The sequence below is a fragment of the Thunnus maccoyii genome, chromosome 19, assembly GCF_910596095.1.
Source record: "Thunnus maccoyii chromosome 19, fThuMac1.1, whole genome shotgun sequence".
NCBI lineage: Eukaryota > Metazoa > Chordata > Actinopteri > Scombriformes > Scombridae > Thunnus > Thunnus maccoyii.
This window is the reverse complement of record NC_056551.1, coordinates 10,462,220-10,486,749: the sequence shown is the minus strand read 5'-3', so window position 1 is coordinate 10,486,749 and position 24,530 is coordinate 10,462,220. Positions and strand designations below refer to the sequence as shown.

General features: G+C 39.2%; 2 protein-coding genes and 1 long non-coding RNA gene across 4 annotated transcripts in view; 2 read left to right on the top strand and 1 right to left on the bottom strand.

Annotated features, from left to right (window-relative positions):
- Positions 1 to 295: 295 nt before the first annotated feature.
- zcchc9 (zinc finger, CCHC domain containing 9) lies at positions 296 to 5,681 on the top strand. 2 transcript variants are annotated; one of them, XM_042395232.1, is made up of 6 exons: positions 296 to 406; positions 2,886 to 3,296; positions 3,460 to 3,610; positions 3,689 to 3,781; positions 3,863 to 3,931; positions 5,407 to 5,681. In XM_042395232.1, exons 2-6 carry the CDS (start codon positions 2,901 to 2,903, stop codon positions 5,517 to 5,519), a joined length of 822 nt encoding a protein of 273 aa, XP_042251166.1. In that variant the 5' UTR covers positions 296 to 406; positions 2,886 to 2,900; the 3' UTR covers positions 5,520 to 5,681. The 2 variants fall into 2 exon arrangements, with proteins under 2 accessions (XP_042251166.1, XP_042251167.1); XM_042395233.1 differs by having other exon boundaries at positions 362 to 406; positions 2,871 to 3,296.
- A 2,126-nt stretch (positions 5,682 to 7,807) lies between these two features.
- si:dkey-247m21.3 (5-hydroxytryptamine receptor 4) overlaps positions 7,808 to 24,530 on the top strand; it is a 57,882-nt gene continuing 41,159 nt past the window's right edge. The window contains exon 1 of the mRNA XM_042395231.1: positions 7,808 to 7,853. The gene's annotated coding sequence lies outside the window, so the exon portion shown is untranslated. The remainder of the gene's footprint in view (positions 7,854 to 24,530) is intronic.
- On the bottom strand, positions 15,145 to 20,842 carry LOC121885604. Its single transcript, XR_006092586.1, has 5 exons — positions 20,607 to 20,842; positions 20,280 to 20,431; positions 19,855 to 20,183; positions 15,569 to 16,005; positions 15,145 to 15,465 (listed from the first exon to the last, which is right to left on the bottom strand). It is a non-coding gene; the product is annotated as an uncharacterized LOC121885604 (long non-coding RNA).

Genomic DNA, 24,530 nt, shown 5'->3' with positions numbered 1-24,530 from the left:
TGAGTAAATTCCATTTCCACCACCACTGAAATCACAGACTTTTGTATGAAATGTAACGGGAACTTGTGATGGCTGCATTAATATGGAAACTGTGGATCACGTCTTTTTTCATCTTCTCAAATATACAACACAAAGACAGCTGTTAAATAATGAATTGGAACATAAAAGGGTTGAAGGTATGGACTTGAAAACACTCTTTACAAATGATTCTGGAAATTCTATCTTAAAACATGTCTTCACTTATCTACAAAGCACTGGTTTAATAACAAGGACTTAAGAGCTATGTAATTCAACAGTTGGTGGCGATAGTGCTCCGAAAGGTGGCAATTCGTCATTAAACGGGAAGAAGAAGAAGAAGAAGGAGAGCCCAACACTTCCGGGCAAAAACACAAACACATCGCACAAGGTAACATTTTAAATACCGTTTACTTTATTTCATATGAGGAAAGTCTATAAATCAATAACGTGCCGACCGGATTAATATTTTTTTCTAATCGGCTTTCTATTCACTAACATTCACTGCTATACAATCGTAAAAACTAAAGTAACGTGGTGTGATTTAACGTTAGCTCGCAGCTACTGAACCAAGCTGTGCCACATGTTAATGTAACATATAATAACAATATATAAAATACGTCAGTTAAGTTAGTTTGTTATGTGTGTATTATAATTTCTACGCACAATGTTGAAATTATAAACTAACCGGATTAAACACGAGAGGAATTTTCGTTTAACATAAGACTTTATTTCGATAAATTTAACATCCACAGTTATAAAAAAAAAAGCAAGTTTATTTATTGTTGTTCCTGAAATAACTGGACAATGAAATGGTAGACACTATAAACATCTGTAATACGAATATACTTTGATAGGAGACCTCTAACACTTGCTCTGTGTATCGGGGGATTGTATTAACCTCACAGTTATAATGCCCCCGTAAAGTTTCTTTTATATTGCAGATAATAGTGACAGCCTACACTCTGTGTTGTGTTGTAATGATGATAGAGGACTAACGACTCCAACGAAGACACACAGATGCTCCGATGTCGATTCAATGATGCCTGTTTATTGCTTTCAAGCACTTCGGGATCTGTGGGATTCAAGCCCGGTCTCAGTTAAACTATTTAATAAAGATAAAACCATAATTAAAGGAAACTTACGATACTGATAAATGATTTCTGTGACGAAGCTTAATAACCGTTAAATAACAAATTACAGGGCCAACGGCTTAACCTTGACCAAGATCAAAGACTTACTAGGCTATATTACAAATTGACTACTACTGATACCGATGAATCAGTACACGTAGATAATCACGCTGAATGTCAATATAGTTATAATTAGTAATTAATTTTCTCTCAGATCAGCTATACATTTATATTTACAGGTTTCCATTTAACAGTCACACACTCACCTGGGGGATACAAGCCTGGTCTGACTTGTTCCCCGGTGATGGGCTTTATAGCTGCATCGTTACCTTGGATACTGTGTAGCCAAGTATTAAATATGAAATATAAGATAACAGCATACAAATATGAAAATAACACAAATATGTACACCTTACAACTATTAAATAAAGGTAAAATTACTGACAAAATTATATTCTATATTATAAGATTTTGCTATTAGACATAGTGACCATTTAAAGCTCAAATGATGTATTTAATGTAACATGCAAGAGGCATATGTCACATCTGCAGTGATGGAAAGTCAGTAAAGCACTTTCAAGTTCAGTTTTAAAGTACTTTTACCTTACTGGTGTGGTTGAATGCTACTTTATGCTGCTGCTCCACTATATGTTATAGGGAAACTTTGTACTTTTTACCTCACTACATTTGTCTGACAACTTTAGTTTACTGTACAGGTTAACATTGTAAAGCTGCCTAGATTCATAAATCAATAATAACAGTCCAATAATAAGCTATGTTTTAATAATATAACACTCTGAACGGGGCCATTCTGCTGTAATACTTTACATCTAATACATTTTTCTGATTGTACCTGCAGTGTATTTTAACTAGAGTACAATTTAAATGTAGGACTTTTATTTTAACAGAGTATTTTCAGAGTGTGGTAGTTCTACTTTTATACAAGTAAAAGATCCAAAACCATTTTTTCCACCACTGTTGGTTTTACTCAGGTAAAGTTTTTGTTTTTTCCATCCTCACAGTGGAGCTCTTATTAATTATTTCTACTGAAAAAATAAACTTTATTAATTATGAAAGAGTGATATTTATTTAGGCTACCATATTCAGTAGTTAAGAACACATTTAGGTATTTGTTTGCTAAAACGGGAAATTGAGAGGAAAATATGGCTCAATTTAACATCTCTTTCAACAATCAAAATAAGTAATATTACAGATTGAATCACAGTTTTACTCTCAATATCCCATCAGTCAGATCTTTATCTTCATTTAATTGATTTTATCTTCATTTTGTCCTGTTCCGAGTTGACTGAAGACAAAGTGGTTGAATGAGGAGGACCGCATACAGACTTGCTCATTTCATCTACTTCTGTTTTAAACAGCATCATGCTGAATCAAAGCCCAACGTTTCAGCTTGCACCTTCATCATGGGCCAAACAGGAATAGTTGAAAACCAAATTTTATACATTTATACATCACACAAGTCATCCCATAGGATAATTACATTATTCAGTAATAAAGCCATTATCTGTGTCACCTGTATTGTCCTGTACCCAACACTTGAGTCTTTGTCTTCACTGGACACGTTTGGTTGATTACATCGCTTTGAACCGCAGGTGGACAGCCTGTGTGAAGGAATGAATTTATCAAACATATTGATATAACTAAATTTAGGTCAGTTAGAGTCATAATGTCGGTTTCGGTTACTCTAACTTAAATTTGAAGTGTTATGTTTTGCAGCCAGACTGTGCAGTCATGACGAGGTGGGCGAGAGCCAATAACGTCCACAAACACAAACCAGCAGAGGCCACTCCATGGAATAAGTTGAAAGGGGGAGGAGGAGGAGGGAGAGGAGGTCACCCGGGAGGCTCAGGTATTAAACACGGAGCTCAGAGGGATCATCTGAGAGGGACTCAGCCCGGCGGCTCCGCTGTGCATAAACCCAACCGTAAGAAAAAGGACTACGAGAATGAGGACGTGAACGGGTTCTTGGAGTATCTGCAGCAGAGCGGACAGTCGCTGCCTAGAACTGATAAAGGAGGGAGGGAGGGAGAGCAGCAGCTTAAGCAGGAGGTGCACATCGCTCTGAAGAAAGACCAGAGGAGAGAGGACAGACGGATAAAGAGGCAGAATGACAAGAAGAGCAACATGGTGAGTGATTTCACACCACGTTTACAGATATTCATGTTTGGTCATACTTTTAGTATGAGGAGTAAAAGATATTATTATTTTACCTTGTTATATGACACCTATCTGTGCTGATATTTAGGGGCGCTCCAGAGGAGTCCTGACCTTCTTGTTCTCTTCTCCCTAGCTGTGTTTTAACTGCAGGAAGCCGGGTCACGGTTTGGCCGACTGTCCAGAGGCGGAAAGAGACGAGGAGATGGGCCGAGGCATCTGCTACCGCTGCGGCTCCACCGAACATGAAATCCAGAAATGCAGAGCTAAAGTCGACCCTGCTCTTGGTGAGGACAACGTGGAGACATTTGTCAGAGATTTGAGTTTAATCCTGATGTAATCATGTTTAATGTTCTCTCCATCAGGTGAATACCCATATGCTAAATGCTTCATCTGTGGTCAGACCGGACACTTGTCACGCTCCTGCCCTGATAATCCTAAAGGAATGTATGCACAAGGTACACTCAGGCAGAAACTCACCACACTGTTTGCATAATAATTCACTTCGTAGCAGTTTGACTGAATATTTGTGTCTGCAGGAGGCTGCTGTCGTGTTTGTGGCTCAGTGGAACATTTTCAGAAGGATTGTCCAGAGCACCAGGCCTCAAGTGAGTCTCCTTTTCCTCTTTGGTCCTCAAACTATCGTATTAACCCGAAAATAAGACAAATGGAGCTGAAACAATTACGTGATTCATTGAAAGAAAATTTATCTGCAACTATTTTGGTAATAGATTAATAGTTTAAGGCGCTTTTTAAGCGTATATTTGCTGGTTCAAACTTCTCAAATGTAAGAATTTTCGTCTTTTCTTGGTCTTACACATTATAGAAGTAAGACGTATGTTTTTATAAGTCAGAGGTTCACTACAGTCAGTAAGATTCATCCTCTGGGGACCATGAATATCTGTGTAAAATTTCCTAGTAATTAGAACAGCAACTAATGATTATTTTCATTATCAATTAATCTATCGATTATTTTTTCGATTAATTGATTAGTCATTTGGTCAAAAATGGTGAAAAATGGCTGTCGCTGTTTCCCAAAGCCCAAGATGTCTTCAAATGTCTCGTTTTGTCCTGACCAACATTCCACAACCCAAAGATATTCAGTTTACTGTCACAGAGGACTAAAGAAACCAGAAAATATTCACATTTAAGAAGCTGGAATCAGATAATTTGGACCTTTTTTTCTTAATGAAAAAGATGCATTTTCTGTCAACTGACTAATCATTGCATCTCTAATAGTAATCCATCCAGTAGTTCTAGTAGGTCAGATGTTTTACCTCCTCAGGAGGATGCAGAGGGAGAGAAAACTTGTCAAAACTCATACTCCCTCTTTAAGTCTTAACTCAGTCAAATCTGAACAGATTCAGTGTGACTTACACTTCCTGAGGATATCATCATCTCTGATGCCCATTGCCAATAAACCTCCATAAATTCATCAAAAAGGGGTCTTCAAAATTTGCCTGAGAATCAACACATTTTTAAGTTTTCTTCCATATCAAAGTAATCCAGTGATAGTTGTCTGTACATCCATGGCTACACTGCAAACAGGGGCTGCTAATAGCTGATTCAGCAGACTTTTAATTAACGCTATTTGACTAAATGTGAACAAATGTAGACTAAAGAAACGGGACTTAAGTTTGTAGCCCACAGCAACATCCACCAAAGCATTTTGGGAGCTGCAGTTCCAAAACTGAGAGCATCCAAATCAAACTCAGACTAAGATCAAAGAATAATTGATGAATATGAGCTTTTTTCAATATTTTTATGACATCACTAATGACACTCTTGAAGCTCTCCCTTATCCTTCATATACCCACATTTGTCCTATATTGAAAACCAGCGGACATACAGACAAAACTCAATCATCACAACTTAAAATTGGTTCGGGAGACGGTAGATCGGAGGCATTGTCTCCATTTTTTCTGAGGAGGAGCCACAGAGTCAAGACTTTGAAAATTCATGGGTTATTTGGGCCAACAGACAGACATTGGCATCCTAAAAATACCATCTTATATTCAGTTTAATACCTGTGTGGCTGCTGTTGTGTCTGAGCTTTAACATTTCCCTCACGGTGTCCTTCCAGCAAACTCTGTGACTGTGGGCTGGTTGTCCAACAATATGAGTGCAGACCATGAGGAGGTGCATGTTCCAGTGAAGAAAGCCAAACCCAAGCAGACTAAAGTGGTGACATTCTGAGATCGTCTGCAACACTGTGACTCTGTTTTCTCTGACCAATGTCACCGTCTGGACTCTGATAAACGGATTATTTACTGTTCACATGTAGTGAACTGGACTTCGGATTTCTATTTCCCGTTTTGTATAACGGACATCCTTTCAATAAAGCATTGCTTCTGTGTATTTACAGCTTTCCTTTATTCTGGTGCTGGAACAATAATTGTGATTGATTATTAGTTTTATGGTTTTATGGCGGCACTTCACTATCAAGCTACTATGGGGTGCAGTAGAATATTGTGCAAACTGTGCCTGTTGAAAGCATGTGAATGAGTGAACCCTTTTGGAAGAAGCCACTATATGTATCAACCTAATCTTATTGAATAGAAAGTAGTAGCCAATATGTTAGCCAATAGGAAAAGGAAATGCAAATGGGAAAGGGAGCTGCCCTTTTAAATGCCCAATTAAAAGCTGTAATTCAGTTTGCAAATTCAGTTATTTATCTTTTTATCATGCAGTAACTGCATGTATCTAGGAGTTCATTCATGTATTTTTAAATGATGTGCTTATTGACTTTTTGTTTTTGTAAATCCCTTTTTAATTTGGACAATTTGTTGATGAATAATTATTTCATTTGTAAATTCTTTTTATAATTCTTTTTAATGCCCATTAAACTATCAAATAATGTGTAATTTAAAGTGTTATTTAAGAAAAACACTTAACTTTGTAATTTAGTGTGTTTCTTTATTAATTAATTAATTAATTTGTAAACCAATTGATTAATTCCTGTTTTTATTATACAATTACTTATTAATTAATGAAACACTTTATTACTATTTCTGTGACACTTGTGGTCCTCCATAATTTACTTACAAAATCTTGCTTCAGATATTAAAAGAGAATAACAAACGAATATCACCTGGCATCAGCAGCTGAATATGTTACTATACACGTAGCATCTAACTTTCCGTAAGAAAGCTTAAAATGATAAGAATTATTTTAAAATAATTGAAAAATAATAATTTCCCAAAGTGTATAACTATTCCTTTAATGTCAGTGCCGGTACTGTTTGATAGTTTTACATGTCTACTGGGCCCCTGCTTTGAATTGTTTCAGTTATCAGCGGTGTCTCGTCTCATCGCATTATAAGGCCACAAGATGGCAGCATCGATTACGTCTCTCTCTCTCTCTCTCTCTCTCTCTCTCTCTCCCTCTGTCTGTCTGTCTCTCTCTCTCTCTCTCTTTCATTGAATTGAGGCTTTATTGGCATGACTATATTGAGGTACTGTATTGCCAAAGCACATTGTACAAGGTAATAAGGTAGTACAAACAGGGAAAAGTTCAGTTTTTAACATACAAACAATAAAACATTATGTTAAGATCTATTAATCTCTCTCTCTCTCTCTCTCTCTCTCTCTCTCTCTCTCTCTCTCTCTCTCTCTCTCTCTCTCTCTCTCTCTCTCTCTCTCAGTTCAATTCAATTTAGTGAGGCTTTATTGGCATGACCATATTGAAGTACAGTATTGCCAAAGCACATTGTACAAAGTAGTACAAACTCTCTCTCTCTCTCTCTCTCTCTCTCTCTCTCTCTCTCTCTCTCTCTCCAACTCTCCATCTGTCTCTCTCAGAGAAGTGTAAACACTCCAGTCTGTGATTTATTATGAGACCTGTATGTTTTATTACTGTTTGATTGAAACCAAAAACCCTCCAGCTGCTCCTCTCTGCATCGCGTGCTCTCTCTCTTTCTTTCTCTCTCCCTCTGTCTAAGATTGTATCCTTTCTTTCTTTATTTTTTTTGTTGAAAATGTGTCTTATTGCTATAAGTAGTTACACCTCTTTCTCTCACCATCTCTAACCTGCTACTTGCATCTCTCTCTCTCTCTCTCCCTCTCTCTCTCCCTCTCTCTCTCTCTCTCTCTGTCTCATGCCAATGCTTTATTGGCATGAAAGTTACAAGAACTATTTTATTTTCCCAAAGCATCAAAGTACAAATTGACCAAATATTTGGATAATACACAAAAACAGTAATATTAGCAACAACGCAATATTAGATAAAGTACAGTATATCCATATCAATAATCAGTATTAAATTAAATCAATACAGTATTAACTGCTCTGCTCTGCTCTCTCTCTCTCTCTCTCTCTCTCTCTCTCTCTCTCTCTCTCTCTCTCTCTCTCTCTTTCTGCCTCTCCTCTCGATGGCACGAGGCAGACTGTCGCTCAGTGTCACTCATCTGCAGCTCGCGCTCTGTGGGCACGCGGCAGGTTTTCTTCCCCCATTTAAACCGGAATATGAGATCCTTTAACACCCACCGCAGCGTCTGGGTCGGAGGAACGGAGGCGAACAGCCCGGCACAGGTAAACGGGTTATGTTTTTTAAAAGTTCAACAGAGGTGAAAGGAAGGAAAAAGACATGTTTGCAAAGGATTTTCCGATTTGTAGGCTTTTACAGTTAAAGTTTCTTCTGTTAAGAGACATGTTTTGTTCATTGAGTGAAACTTAAAACACTTCAGTCCAGATGATAACGACAGTGCTGCCTAAGTCAAATAAAATGTAATGAATCGAAAAGTCGAATTAGAGTAGGTTATTTTATACTCTTTGCCTGCATGAGACAGTGATTTGTTCTACATTTTTTTAATCGCCACCAATTCATTGATTGACACAGACATCATCTCTCCATCAAGCTCCTTTATTAATCAGGCTGCAATCACCAGATATAACGCACATCATTTTAGGTGTTTATAATTTAATGTTACCCTTCACTATTTGACTCATTCACATGCTTAACTACAACTATTTACTTGGCATGTAGTTTCAAAAACACGTGTTATATTTATGATTTTTACAAATTATGTATTTATTGGACGAATTCTCTCTACTATATATGTTGCTCACTTTCAAACCAGAAATGATGATCTTTGAACTACATTCATGGTCACTTTAAGGTACTATATATATATATATCTTTTAACTTACTGCACATCAGTTTGGTACTATTCTACTCTATAAACTGTGTATTTACTTTTTAAAGGTTCATGATAACACATTGATCTGATTATCTGCCCCTTGCTCATGATTTAACCGGCTGTAGTGTGACTATTTGTTGTTTTCTTTCAATCACGAAAAGTCTCAGTGTAAAGGTACAAAGACTTGTTATTGACAGAAATATAGTGTGCAGGTATACTGTAGATATTTTATACAGGTAGACACATTAAGGTTAGCTTTTGAGAGGAAAACGTCAATTGGGGCACAGGAGAGTAAGTTAATGGGGCTTCAAGCAGAGAAAGTTTTTGTTTTATATTTAGTACACATTCAGAGAAACTTGTCCCCAGAATAAGTGCTTAAACTTTAGTTGAACCTCCTTTGGCTCAGCAAGTCTTATCACTTGTTTTATTATATGACTTCTATCATATGAGTCAGAGGTGTGCCCATCTGAGAGTATGGATGGATAAACATACAGTAGTTGTGCGTGATATGTGGAAAAAACTGGCATTTGTGAGGGGAAAAGAAGATAAGCGCGTCCTCTGGGTCTTTATTTTGGCTTGCTGAAAAATTTACAAAAAACATTCGTAGTTTTTTTCATGTCAGTATCTCAAAAAGCATTTGCTGGCTGTCAGGACACATGAAAAGGTTTGTTCTTGTTCAATTTCCGCCGAACACAGTTACCTGATCGCTGACATTTCATCACAGACATGCTGCAATTTCTCCTTCCTTATTACTTTATTATGGTTTGCCTATTAGAAACATGAACCACACACACACACACACATTATTGTATGCACACAGATGCTCATGTACACACACAAACACAGTTTATTGATATAGGTGATGCACTTCAGTAGGCAAGGCAGATACTGCTGCTGTGTATTTGGCTGCTTTCCAGTTGATTAAGCTTTTAATTGATTGTAAACAGTGAATACCGGGCAACAGTGAGATAACTGCTCTGATACACCGTAGATTGTAATGTTTACACTATGTGAGCACGTGCATGTGTTTGTGTGTGTTCAAGATAAAGAGAGGGATGAAAAAAAGGGAAGGACAGAGATGTTTTTTGTTGTGGAAAAGATTTGAAAAGCAAGTTTCTAATTTCATGAAGGGTTGTGAAAAGAGCTTAATGTTCAAGAAGGCACAGAAGGTGGACGGGGTATAAATAGTGACAGGGATCATAAGGAAAGGACTGCTTGGAGTCACAACCAGAAACAGGAGGTTGACATTTGAATAGTATTCTGGAAAGTAAGGAAGTGATGTGTGTTTGAACTTTTTTTTTTTTTAATTCTAACTTAAACCTATGGTAACTTTCTCTAAACCAGCCTAACACCAACTTGTGTGACCAAAGAGTGCAGCTGCATAAAGTTATCCTAACCTTTCCAGGTGACACTGGTTCCACTTCACACATTTACATGTCACATGATCCTGTACTAGTGAGCAGAGACATGCAGACAGACAAGCTGATGCACCGACACAGATTCACAAAGCAAAAAAACAAATACAAGTACATCATGTCATTTGTTATTGCCCTCCAGAACATCATATATAAGCATCTTCTGATCTTACATTTAAATGTAAACGTGTCATTTTTGGGTTAGCTGAAACAACTGCCATTTTTCTTGGGAGGACAGCATAACCTGTGTGTTTTTACTAGACATAATATTCTCACCCATTCATGTGAAAAAAATAGGTAACTGTTAAGGTTAGACTAAGGGACATTTTTTACATTTATTTCCTCTGTTTTCTCACGTTATGTTTTCCATTCTGTAAATCACAAACTGTTGCTTATTTGCTGCAATAGTTTAATGTCAAGCTAGTTCTAACATACTCTATTTTTATGTACCTTCTCACAGTAGGAAATGTATTTCTGCTTGTCAACAGAGTGTATTAATTGCATGTGAGTAATATTTTGTGAGATTTCATGAGACCAGCATATTGTTTTCATGAAGCTTGAGGCAAATTTAAAAAACGTGGACAGCAGATTTTAAGACTCATTCAATCACTTGAAATGTTTCCCATTTCAGTGATGTAATCAAACATAATAAAAAAAAATTAAATGGCAGCTTAACAAGACGACCATGAAAACCCACAGCCCACTCCTTCTGTTCTGATTGTTTCCTTGCAGTCTTTGCTAAAGTATTAAGTAAAGGGATGACTTATATTTAGTTGGACTGATGCAAGCCTAAACTATTACATGAGATGTAGAATTTTAAAAGAAAGGAAACAGTGGTGTCATTTAAAAGGTCATTGTTTAAATCCCCTCTCTGATTATAAATCACTTTAATTGCATTCCTGTGACGAGGCTCCTATTTTCAGGATATCTTGTCCAAACCAGCATTAGCTTGCCAACATCTTTTGGCACATCTACAAAACATATTACATGGAATTCACACTGTGTAATCACTTAAACACACAACATTTGCCCCAATAGAATAACCAACAACCAACCTCATCACTTATCTTCCCTTAGATTGTTTCCCAGGAATAAGTGGTCCCAGTTGTGTAACCTCTGGCAGCATCTGGGAAGAAGACAAAATAAATAAAAGGTAATTTGTGAAAGCAAGCAGTGATGGTGATTTACCGTTATTAAACAATTTATTGCTACAGAATTTGAATCTGGATCAAATGATTTGATTTCTATCATTTTAGAAGAAATAAGCACTCCTGCCTCATCCAAGTACAATTCCAACACTGGCCAGTAGCCATATGCAGGCTGATAGCCCTGGCCAGTTCCCAGATATGAGTATCTGTAAATGAATCAGGCAGGTGAAAGAAACTGGTGCTGAGAGACAGTGAGTGTACTCAAGTAACCTGTCACTGGCAAATGAAGGTAGTACAGTATTTTAGTCACAGAGAAAAGTGATTTTGTGGATCAGCCCTGCTCTCTGTCTTTACTAGAAACAGTTAATGTCTTGTCCTTGCTATCGCCTACTGCGCTGTCCTTATTAGCCTCTCTCTGTAGACTTGTAGGAGAAAGCCACCACCTTCAGGCTAATTTTAGGTTGTCTGTACCAACACCGACTTATTAGCCTGGTTCCTATAGCTAACCAGGCTTTATTCATTATCATTGTCACCCAACCTCATGCGTGGCACCACATCCGTTTTGACTCTTGGTTATCAACAGAGATAAGTTGTCAAATAGGCAATAGTGTAAATTCAACTCAGTGCTGTCAACACTGATATGAGCACTTTGACTTGGTCCTATTGCCTACTTAATGTTCCTTGTGGTTTGTCTGCACACAGTGAGCCTAGTTGTTATTCTTTTTTCACACAATAAGCCATTTACAGCTGCACAGAAGGAGATCAGTGCCATATGTTAACTAACACGGGACTGGTTCTGACCCCACCCACTGAGATACATGTAACTACACCTACACCTGAACAAGCATCTCAGAGAGCTCAGCAAGTTTCCGCAGGTCTAGGTGTAGAAAGAAGGAATGTGAGATTTCTGTTGGTATCAAGAGACAGTGATGGCAATACTTTTGCAACTTTATCAATTAATCATTCAAGTCATATATAAAGCAGACATGCCAAACATTCACCAGCTTCACAAAGATTTGCCATTTTTTCTGTTTTATATTCTTGTGGGTATTTTCTTGGACAGTTGGTAGAACAAAAGAAGCTATTTCAAGACACTGCCTTAGGGTCTGGGAAACTGTGATGGGCATTTTTCCCAAGATGTTATGGATACTAAACAAATAGATGAATATGAAAACTGCTCCACAAATCAATCAATAATGTGTAATAACCATTAGTTGCAGACCAAGTGCAAGGAAAACTTAAAAAGCACAGGTTTCCAAGCAAACTGATAATAAACAGTGCATTTTTGTGATTGATTTTGCAGGCAACCAATAATGTTTGAATATGCTCAAATTGCAGACTCTCTGAAGCTGAAACTGTGGTAGCATTTACTTAACCCATACAGTCAATAAAATCACTGAGTAACATCCTTGTCTGTTGATGTTCAGCCATCAGTCTCCAATTATTTGATGCTTTTTTGACATTTTCTGACATCCCTGTGTGGGAGCGCATGCAGGGTTTCCCTTAAACTGGGATCTGTGGTTTCAGTCATCTATTAATGCCTAAATGTATTTAAGCAGTGAACGTGGCAAAATTCAAGTACACACATAAAAAAGAACAAATACAAAACTCAGTTCCTCCTTAGCATCTGAAATAGATAATAATCAGCTGTTCTTCTTGTGCTGAAGTGAAACCTTAACTATCCCACCACAGTGATTTAGCTGTTCATACTATATGTTTATCTCTTAATGGAGTTAGGATTATATTTCAGGTTTACAGGTTAACAGGATGATAAAAGTTCTGATTGAGCTATTCCCGGACAACAAGTTGCATTTTGAAAGAAGCAGGTAATATTAGTACAGTAGAGGGTTTCTTTTTTAGTGCAACAAGTACAGCAAAATTTTTTGTCAAGTGCATGAGTTGAATGTGAGTGCATGAGTTTGTTCTGTGAGTTACGGTGAAGTTACTCATACACAGCATGTTGTACGTTCACTGGTGTGGGGAAAACTTTAAGATTACAATTTTTAGTTGAATATTATCACAGTAAAATAAGAATGTCATGTGGCCCTACACTGTAGAAACAAGTTTTATTTAAATAAATAGACTTACTGTATGCAGTATGAAAAGAGGGCCATGCAAAGCATCAAGTTAAACATCTTAAACATCATACATCTGTCAAATGAATTAATAAAGAGTGACTGACAGAATTATAAAGAGGTTTTTTTAATTATATTGTTTAATTTGGTGTAAAATCTTTATGAGAAGAAGCTTTTTGTTGTTATTTTTTTCCCTTCTTTATTGGTTGCCATGTAATTGTTTTCTTGTGCGTATTTTAAGCACAATTTCCCGGCAGAGCATGTGGATAAGGAGATATTGATGTGGACAGTGGTGCTATGAGAAAGTGGAAAACTGATCAGTCCTAACTAAACCCATGGGGAGGCACAGACTGGGTGATGACTGTGTAGATGCTTTTATTTCCACAGTCTGCTCACATTTGTGCATGTATGGCTTTGTGTGTGTGTGTGTGTGCTTGAGTGCACATGTTTGTGTGTTATTCTCTATATTCTGCAGTCATTCTCCTTTTACCCCCTCCATCCAGTGAGCTGGCACCCTCATTGTGATGAGCCTAGCACGCTCAATTACCCACTCACAACCCATTACCCTCACCCACACAGCTTTATTCAGAAGACATGCTCCATCCGCTGAGAGTTGCATCTTGCTCCAGTCACGCTAGCAGGCTAGTGTGTGATTTAGTGCATCCCTGTGAGCGCATGGAAAAGTCAGCGCCTCTACACTGAGGGAGAAAATGAGGGCCTTTTGATAGTAATTGTCCGTGACAGTGTTGATTTGAGGATATGTTTAAGGTTTTGTCTAACCTTGTTGAAGCAGCAGATTCATATTGCTACACAGTGGGTGTACAGATGATTTTTAGATATAATATTTAACTCATGGCTTTTTGAGAATATTGTTTATTCTTTATTTGGATCCCATTCAGTTGTTCCCTTGGCAACAACTACTCTTCCTGGGGTCCATATTAAGAAAATACAGTATAATGACATATTCATGTTCACATACAGAAGATGACTGTAGATGATTGAAAATACTTTTATCATTTTCTTTACATCATTCCCTCCAATGCTTAAAGCTATTAACAATTAGTAAGATTATCTTCAATCATATCAGTGGTATCAGAAAAAGTAAGATAGTGTCCTTCCTCAAATTAAATAATTTAATACAAGCAAGAGTGGAGGGTTTTCTCACAAATGGCACTTTTCAACTTCGGAGCTGAAACTCAAGAAAACTAAATCTGTTCTCCAGCCACACTGGTTTCCAAAATTTCACCAATCTCTTTATTTATTTTAGCTGCCAAATATGGTCTTTAAACTTGGCTAAGTGTCTCCAGATGCTGCCTGGTTGTTCAGCTATTTTTTACACAGGCTGGTAGTTTATAAAAACCCACCAGATTAACCGTCCTGTTTGCACATCACATCATATGCCACATCTACAGAGATTATGTGCAGAATCAAAAAGATACAATGCCAGCTAGTGGGGTGTGTATTTGATTTTTAATCTATTTTCTACCTAACATTAGACCCAGGTTTGAGATAATGACTTAATTCCCAGCAGACTTATCCAACAGGATCTGTCATAACTATTCTAGGCTAGTGGCCCACTTGTCAACAGAAGGTTGTGAGTTTGAGGTGCTGTCACTGCAGAACCAGGTATTCCATCTTTTTCCTCATCTGACAAATGTGCAGTTTTACTTACTGATATAACCCTTACCCTACTGTATAACAGTAAAGCTCTTTAATGTGCTTTACATTGAAGATCTGGGCATTAACGCATTACTTAATAGCATATTACAGTAATGTTATTATTTTTCTACAACATGAAGAGAGAGGATTACAATTTGAATTTCAGTAGTGTTCAGTTACTTCGAAAGTATGGGGGTCAGCTTGTTCATAGTCCTCCTGGGAGTTTGATGGATTGATATCAATTTTGGTCTTTATCCATCCAGACTAATGTGGAGGTGTGGGGAAGTAGTTAACCTCTACCAAATGTAATGTAACAGGTAGCCTAATGTACCTAATTACTTTTGCTGTTGAGCAATTGATAAAGTAATGCAAGTACTTTTCCAAGAGTATGTAATGAGTTGATCCACTTTCTAGTAACATACCAAACACTGGACCGGGGCTGCTGGCAGTGTTTGCCATCAGGGCTGTACTGACATAGAAAAGAGTGTTATCTATAAGTGTTACAAAGATTGCTGCTATGCAATTTCAAAAAAAAAAAAAAAAAAGAGACCTAAGAGTGACCAGGTAAGAAACCACTACACCAACTCTGAAGGCAGGTCTGAACATCAATTTTCTTTTGGGGACACAGTTATCGTCCGAGAATGTGGGTTGAAGTTCAGGCTTGCACACAAGGGCCCAGGGACACTGCAGGCTGGATTGGACTGGCCCTAGACACAGAGAGGTGGGTTAATCAAAGGAACAGGCCAAAGGTGCCTTTGACTGGACGTCATAGTCTGTATTTCTGAAAAGAAAAAAAAAAAATCCACCCACCCAGACGGGCCTTGGGTTATGGGGAAGCACTTCCACTTTAGCTCCTGGGAGTTCAAATCCTGGTGTTCTTTCTCTCCAGCTGTTCGCTGCTCCAGCCAGGTTTGCCACCTCCTGACTTGGCACAGTTGGGCTTCCTTCCTTGGGCTTCCCCTTACAGTGTTGGTCTCTCAGAAATAATTAGTCTATTGCACATTCCCATTGTATTCATGCACAAGTGAATCCCACTTGGTTAATTTTCTATTAAAAAATGTCCATCCTTCCATTAAAATTCTAATTACTTAAAAACATGCCAGGCCAGGCTCAAACTCTACCACCAGGGCTTACTTTCTTTTGCATGTGCGGTGCTCTTGATTCAGACCAGCTCCCTCAGCAATGCCCCTCTGCTTCCCTCTGCTTCATGTTGATCAGGGGTTTTTTTGCCTGTTGTTCTGGGCTGCCTTTATAGGGAAGGACACCAAGCAACACACCAATGAGATAATTTCAGTAATTGACTCCATATAGCTGGCAGCTGGGCAGGAAGGGTGATCTCCACTTCCATATCTCGTATGGGTGTGGTTTGTGTCACACACACACACAACTGTTCTCCTAATCAGGAAGCAAAAAAAGAAAAAAGAAAGAAAAACATGCACTTTCAAATACAGAGAAAAAAATAAAGCCAAACCTAGTGTGTGGTGTGGCAGTTCCTTCACTTGATCCTCTGTGTGTCACATTTCATGACACACTCCCCAACTTTTTAATGCCTGTACTGGGCAACTTTATGGGTAAAACCACAGCAACTATTCATATGGTGCCGTTGCTGCATCCCGGGTGGCTGTGGTATCTGCTTCCAGTGCACTACTTGTGTGTGAGCAGGTATCAGGATGAAAAAGGACATACTTGCAGCCTATTACGATGAACCGCTCGGACAGGACTGTGTTTACCCTTCAGCTGGATTTTACATGTCGGGTTAGTAGGGTCAGGCTAGCCAACTACAATCTGGATATGTTCTTCCCAGTGTACTGCCAATTTACCTTGCCCATTTTGTCACGTGGACTAGAATCCTCTCTCCTAGGAGCAATGGGGTAGCTTTGGCTGTAGCATCATACCTCTCCTTCATCTGGGTTGTGACTTTCTGGGTGGGTTCTTCTACCATATGGAAGGCCAGCATCAGCTGCTCATGATGCCTTCTGACCCACTCCTGGGTAGTTGTGCTCTCCGTAGCTCTTGCTGTACCCATGGACAGCTCGATTGGCAGGTGGGCATTCCATCCAAACATCAGATAGTGGGGGATGTATCCAGTGGATGCATGAACAGAGTTGTTATAGGCCTGAAGCAGTTCTGGTATGTATTGCACCTACCTGGTGTGTTTCTCTTCATCCAATGTTGCCAACATGTTCAATAATGTCCGACTGAAACTCTGACCGTGTTTTCTGACAGTGGCACCTTGATCTGAGTGTAGCTATTCTGGGCATCCCATTGGTTGAATAATATGTTTTAACACCTTCTTTGCTGTGGTTGAAGCTGTCTGGTCTCTGGTAGGTATTGCTCAAGCATATTTAGTGAACACATCAGTTGCAGCTAGGATATACTGGTAGAAGTCTGCTGGTCTACCTTGTGTCAGAAAGTCAACAGCAACAATTTGCAATGGTGCATGTGCATGGAAAGGGACAAGATGGACCTTACCATCACAGTGACCTTTATGGCGCACACATCGTTCACTGGAGTCTATCCAAACTGACACATCCTTGTAAAAACTCTGATGTAAAGTCAAAGGGGTCTTTGCTACACCCTGATGCCCATGGAAAGCCTTCCAGTGGTTGCTCCTATAGGGGAACAAGGATTTGGTGATATACCTCGTGAGCTAGGGTGTAGCATTTTTCTCACTGATACACCCTCCAGCAGCTGAAACCGGAGATTGTTGTATATAGCGCAGGACTGTGGTGGCTTCTTGATGCCTTCCCTCCTGAGATGGCCTACTTCCTCAAGCTAGCTTTTGAAGGGTGGAGTGCTCCTGTTGTTTCCAGTATCCTGAATCCCAGTCAACCTTCACAACCCTCAAATGTGCTGGTTCCAGTGTAGTCTGCAGGGGTGTTAGGTCTTGAGGTTGCACCTTTTCAGTCACTGGCCATTTCAAAGCCAGCAGTTCCAATTTGAAGGAGCTATAGTCAGAGTTATTCCACTCTGTGGGTGATAAACTTCTACTGGCATAGGCTATCACTCGTTCCTTCCTCTACTGTACTTGAGATAGCACTGCCCAGAGGCCCACAGTACTGGCATTGGTGTACAGCCGGAAGGGTAGTTTACAATCTGCAAGAGCTAGGATGGGTGCTTCTAACAGTTTCTGTTTCAGCAAGTTAAACAATTGTTGGCAGTTCTCATCCGATTTTATGGGGATATTCTGTTTTTTGTTCTTAGGTACTCCAATCAGTGGAGAGTAAATTGGCCTAGCAACACTTGCAAATCCAGCAATGAACCGGTGATAATATCCTGTAAAGCCAAGAAAAGGAGTGCACCTGATGGATTGTCTGTGGGGCTGGCCAATTCTGTTCACTGACAATCTTGTCTGGGACAGGGCCACACCATCACTGCTCACAAGGTGATGCAAGAACTTGACCTGTTTCTGAAATAAAACTCATTTGTCTGGGCGTTATTTCAATCAGTAGCTTTTCAGTCATTCAAACACTGATTCAAGGTGATGTAAATGGGTGTCAAAATCTGGTGAGTATACTATCACATCATCTAGATATATCAGGGCAGACTGTGATTTGACTCCCTAGGCAGCTTTGCATCAATCTTTGGATTGTTGCAGGAGCATTACAGAGGCCAAATGGCATCCTTTCAAATTTATACAGCCCAAAAGGGGTACAAAAAGCAGTTCTCTCTATCAACTTCAGAAACTCACTTGCCAATAGTCACTTGCCAATTCAAGTGTAGAGTAGTACTTAGCTTTTGTCAATGTTGTCAAAGTGTCTTCAGTTCTAGGAAGGTGGTGAGCATCTTCATGTATAACTGCATTTAGCTTCCAATAGACCACAAAATCTTAGTTCATCATTCTTTTTGCATACCAGGACAATTGGTGGCCCAGGTGCCTTAGGACTGGTGCTCTCCCTAACCAACCCAGATTGAATCATTTTATTCAATAGCTCTCGCACTTCCTGGTACATAGTAGAGGGGATAGGCCAGTAATGCTGTAATTGGGGGTGCCATACCTGTGGGGATGGAGGCCTTGATTACATCCGTCTGGCCATAGCCCTCTTCATGCACAACAAAAGCCATGTCCACACTTTGAGCAGGCTTCTCAATTTCTCCTGTTTGTCTGTGGACAGATCTTGGTTTCTGTATATCATGGCCTCTATATTTGCAAAGATTCTGGTTAGCTCCTGGCTCACCTTGTACACGCCAACTTCTACAATGCCTGGCCTGGTTTGTTCAAGGGTAATTTCAAGGAGTTTTTGGATTTGGATGCTTTCCATGGAAAAAATGCTGATAACGTAAGGTGACAGGAAAAGGGTTAAGGTTCCTCACCTTGATGGGGACTCTGCTCCTCCAGACCATTCCCAGTGATTGGGCAACTGCAACTGTACTAGGGCCCTCAAGTGGTTCCACCAAAATACGATGTTTTTTCTTCAATGTGGATGGAGCCCTGGCCCAAATTACTGGCTCAATCTGTCTAAAGATCCTCACTGGGTGGCAATAAGCTGTACAAAGAGTCCTGTCTGTCTGTTGTGCAGGAGTAGCAGCCTGAATTCTCTGGCAGTCTTCAAAAGCTGTTGCCCACACATGTTGAGTGTTAGCAGTAGCTTCAGGGGGCCATGCCTGCATCTGTACCTGTGGCTTAGAGAATATCCCAACATGGAACAATGACATTCATGCCCAGGATAGGTAATGCATTTGGGTTGTTTGGATCACTCTCCAAAATCACAATCCCCATGTCCGTCAAAACAATGTCCCCCACCTGTACTTCAGTTACTGCATAGCCCACATAAGGGATTGCCAACCCATTTGCTTACCGCAGCTTCAGCCAATCGAGGTTGCTTTCATCCCCCAGCTTCTGCTCTTCAAACAGTCTCTTAAAACAGGCTTCAGACATTAATATCACATTAGACCAAGTGTCCAGCAAAAATGTGATTTTTTTGCCCTTAGTTAACACCTTTACCTGATGACATGTCCCTATGAATCGTGAACGGTTTGTCTGGGTTGGACCATTGCCATCATTTCCAGCCACCAGGTCTGTAGTGGCTGGAATTACTTGTTGGGTGTTGTCACCCTACACTCCCTCGCCATATGTCTGCTAATGTCACACTTACTGAAGATAGGTCGCTCTTGTTGGTCCCTCTGGTGCCCTGGCCGGTTTTAGGTCCCCAAGGCCGTGTTCTAAGCCTGGTCTCCGGGGGCAGCTTGAAGTCTTCTGTGTGTCTTCTATGATGGTGGGACCTAGAGGGATGGGGCCTCTAGCCTCTGAAAAAAAAGAGTCCTAAGAGCGACCAGGTAAGAAACCACTACACCAACTCTGAAGGCAGGTCTGAACATCAGTTTATTTTCTTTTGGGGATACAGTTATAGTCAGAAAATGAGGGTTGAAGTTGTTCAGGCTTGCACTCAAGGGCCCAGGGACACTGCAGGCTGGACTGGACTGGCTCTAGACACAGAGAGGTGGGTTAATCAAAGGAACAGGCCACAGGTGCGTTTTTGTGCAGTCATGGTCTGTATTTCTGAAAAAAAAATCCACCCACCTAGACAGGCCTTGATTTATGGGTGAGGCACTTCCACTCAAGCTTCTGGGAGTTCAAATCCTGATGTCCTTTCTCTCCAGCTGTTGGCTGCTCCAGCCAGGTTTGCCACCTCCTGACTTGACACAGTTGGGCTTCCTTCCTTTGGCTTCCCCCTATAATGTTGGTCCCTCAAAAATAATTAGTCTATTGCACATTCCCAGTGTTTTCATCCAGAGGTTAATTCCTCTTGGTTAGTTTTCTATTAAAAAATGTTCATCCTTCCATTAAAAGACAAATTACTTAAAAACATGCCAGGCCAGGCTAAAACTCTCTACCACCAGGGCTCACCTTGCTTTGCACATGCTTTGCTCTTGATCCAGACCAGCTCCCTCAACAATAGCCCTCTGCTCCTCTCTGCTTCATGTTGATGAGGTTTTTTTCGCCTGTTCTTATGGGCTGCCGTTATAGTGAGGGACACCAAGTTACAAACCATTGAGATAATTTCAGTAATTGAGTCCAAATAGTTGGCAGCTGGGCAGGAAGGGTGATCTTCATTCCCATATCTCACATGGGTGTGGTTTGTGTTACACACACAATTGGTCTCCTAATCAGGAAGCAACAAAAAAATGCATTTTCAAATATAGAGAAAAAAATAAAACCAAACCCAGTGTGTGGTGTGGAGGTCACACTTCACCCTCTGTGGGTCACATTTCATAAAATAAGCTAAAACTTAATCAATAGAAATTGCAAAGGTAGAGGTCATTTATCTGATCGACAGGTGATCCCTGGGCATTACATTGAAGAATACAGCAACAAGTGCTGAGCAACAAAGATGGAGACAAAACATGGATCTGAGAGATCACCACTTAAATATGTTTTTCCACAAGGGTTTTAGTGACATCCAGTGCGCTCTTAATGTTCTTTCCACCGCAGATTTAAGAATTTAATGTGTACTGGTTACAGTCGAGAGTTTAGTGTTACATCCTTCTACTGTAGAAGCTTTTCCAACCCATAGAAAGTATGTGTGTGTGCTGTGTGTTGGTGTGCCGCCTGCTGCTGCTGCTTGTGAGTTATTTCATGGTTTTGATTGGCATCCCAAACCAATTTGTTCTTGAGCAAACAAAAATTGTCATTTCTCCAATTCCTCTGTTTCCTGCTGCTGCGGTCAGTTGTGTGTGTTTGTGTGTGTGCGAGACTGGATAGTGTTTTTTGCTGTTGGCTGATTATTGCTGAGTTAAACTGACAGGAGTTCTGCTTTCTGTTTTGTACTCTTTGAATTCTGCTGCAGTCAGAGACAGTGGCAAAAACATTAGTCATCTTCCCAGTGGTTCCATGTCAATTGAGCAGAAAGGGCTCTAGACTTGTGAAACTGTGTGTGATGTTGTAGCCTTCATTTATAGAGGGATATGACTTTAATACAGAGTGATTGGTCAGGTGTGAGGAAGTGAGAAAATAAGCAGGGTTTGAAGTTCTTTCTCAAGCTCTCTTTTTTCATTCTTAGTAGAACTATTGCTGTCACTTTTCATGTGTTCAAATGAGTGCAACACAATGAATGCCTTGATAGAGAGGCTGTCTAAAGATGTGTATCGTTGTCCCCATATTTAAACAATTATCGTAGCTTACCCCTCTCTGTGATGGCCAGATTTTCACCCTGCCTTTGAGTGTGGAACAGCCATAAACACTTTTTATCTTTTCATGTGGTGGAAGCATACCCCTGCCCTTAGGTACCTAAGGTACGACCCACTGTAACACCCATAAACACATTTTGGCTTCTGTATGAGGCTCAAAGTGCATTTATTTCAAAAAAGAAATTCAGCAAATGTTGTTTGCAGGTCTTAACATATGAGTAAATAACACCTCCACCACCTCCACCACTACTGAGTCCTCATCACCATACCAATCAGTAACATTTGGCAACTGTTTAAAGATACACTCCAAAAATATTGTCACAGTCACAGGTTTTGACTTTCTATGATGGGAAAGGTTTGATGTTAGTCCTAAAAGAAATGCCTCTTTTTAGGGCCGCCGTTTGCACTGATGCTTAGCAATTGTACAGCAAAAGAGTCATTGCAGAGGAGGCAGAAAGACCCATTTCTGTACTCAAAATAGCAGAAAAAATAAATATGCAAAGCAGCTACTCAGAGCAGTTTGAGGAGTGCTTATTTACTTGACTGGAAAACTCTTGCTCTTCCTGTGCTGTTGCTATCACTTTCTTCACCTACACAAACTATCTGCATGCAATACAAGATACGAATCATAAAATTAAGGTTCAGGGAAAGTGAAATAATAATAATAATAATAATAATAATAATAATAATAATAATAATAGTAATTTGGATTGAATGATACATGTAGTACTGTTTATATTTTCTCCTCAAGGATAAGACTGATGATATTCCTTACTTTTCTAATATTCAACAAATTACATTAAAAAAAAAACAAAATCAACATTGCTTATTCCTTCTCTCAATACTTACTTACTACCAACCTTGTCTTTGGCTCTCATCGAAAAGCCTATTGGATCCTAGTGAAGACTAAATATTAAAAAGAAGTCACAAATGTAGTTTTTTTAAAGGCTAAATCATTTCCTAAAACAGGTTGGGACTGTAGTTTTTAGCCAACATTACTCAAACCAGAGTAAATAGTGGATTTGTTGGGGATTATTTTCAGCTGCAGATTTGTTGAGCTATTGAGTATTTAAGTACAGCTTATGTGGGTTTTACTACAGTGCTCGTGTCACCCAGTACAACAGTGTGGCTCATTGATGTGTTTTTAATAGTTTTTGAACAATAGAGGAAGTCTATGGCATGGAAGAATATATCAGGCTTTAGCTAGAGAGACAATACTTGTTAGTAGGATTGATTAATTGTTGCATATGGTCTTTCATTCAATTTGTTGGTAATAAGAAGAATATAGAATATCAACAGTTTTATCCTATAACCCCGCCTTCCAAGGCTGAATGAGTAATTAGCAATGTTAAAGATTGAGAATTGAGAGAGTGCAATTTTCTCATTGCAAGAGCTTCGATTTTAATTATGATTTAATTAACAGTGTCTTGTTATCTGTGGACAGCTATAGAGCAGAGCTGTCCACAGCATTCGGTGTCGCCAGTCAGATATCAGAAATATCAACAGTTTGCATTTTTACCATAACTGGCTACTGGCATAACTACTATATGTAGCTGTTATCACTAAATTTAGCACCATTTGTGATGGCACAATTAAAATTGAAAATTATTTAGTAATGGCAAGTACATGCAAAATACAAAAAACAACTGCTTTATTTGATCTGACTCAAGATACTGTAAGTCTCAACATGACACTTTTGTGATAATGCTTGGAATCTTGCTTGAAAATCATATCTTGTTTAAAACTATGTAGACCACAACTACAAAACAATTGTAATATCAGTCAAAAATTGCAATTTGATATTTTCCACAACATTTTCAGCCCTACTGCCCTTTAATGTGTATCAACACTGATCAACAGCTACCTCACAGCTTCAGGTGAGAGCATCTGTTCTGGCAGTAGTTGGTTTAAAAGTCAGCCTTTCTTACTCAAACATTTAAAATTGCAGGAGGATAGACTGGAGAGCATGATACCTCTCAGTCTCCTGGCAACAGGACCAGAGTCTCCTCCACATACAAATCGACAAATGTGCGCACACACAAACATACACACGGTTCAGTCCTCTCACAGTCTGAGGTGTGAAATTATGTGAGAAGTATTTACTTCCCACCTGAAAAGAAAACAAGTGAGTGGAGAGTTAAAGTGCATTTAATTTGCTGCATTTGTTGTGTTCACAGCAATGCATTTGTCACAACACACTACTGTTTAATCAAATTAATATGATTTTCAACTTTTTGACCTTTGTTACAGTACAAATAATTTCAGCATCACTCCCGGGAACATTGTCAAGAAGAGCACATTGCAAATTATACTTGTTTAGATTTCAGTATAACACATGCTGGAAAATCTTTGTTTATATAGTGGAATATCTGTGTGTGTGTGCAAGTGTGTGTTTGTGTGGAGACATGATAAGGAAAAAAAGACACAGAGAGTGTTGGACACATCTCTTTTAACAAGACTTAAAGTAACTTTTCAAAGATTTGACATTTTGCTTGGGAGTGTGTAGGTTTGTGTGTGGCATAAAGTGCAATAACTGTTTTTTTGTAAAAACACATTTCTTATTGAATGCCAAAGGCAGTGCCAGACAGTTATTACAAATGTTGTTACAGAAAAAAAGAATAAAATTACACCACTTTACACCTTT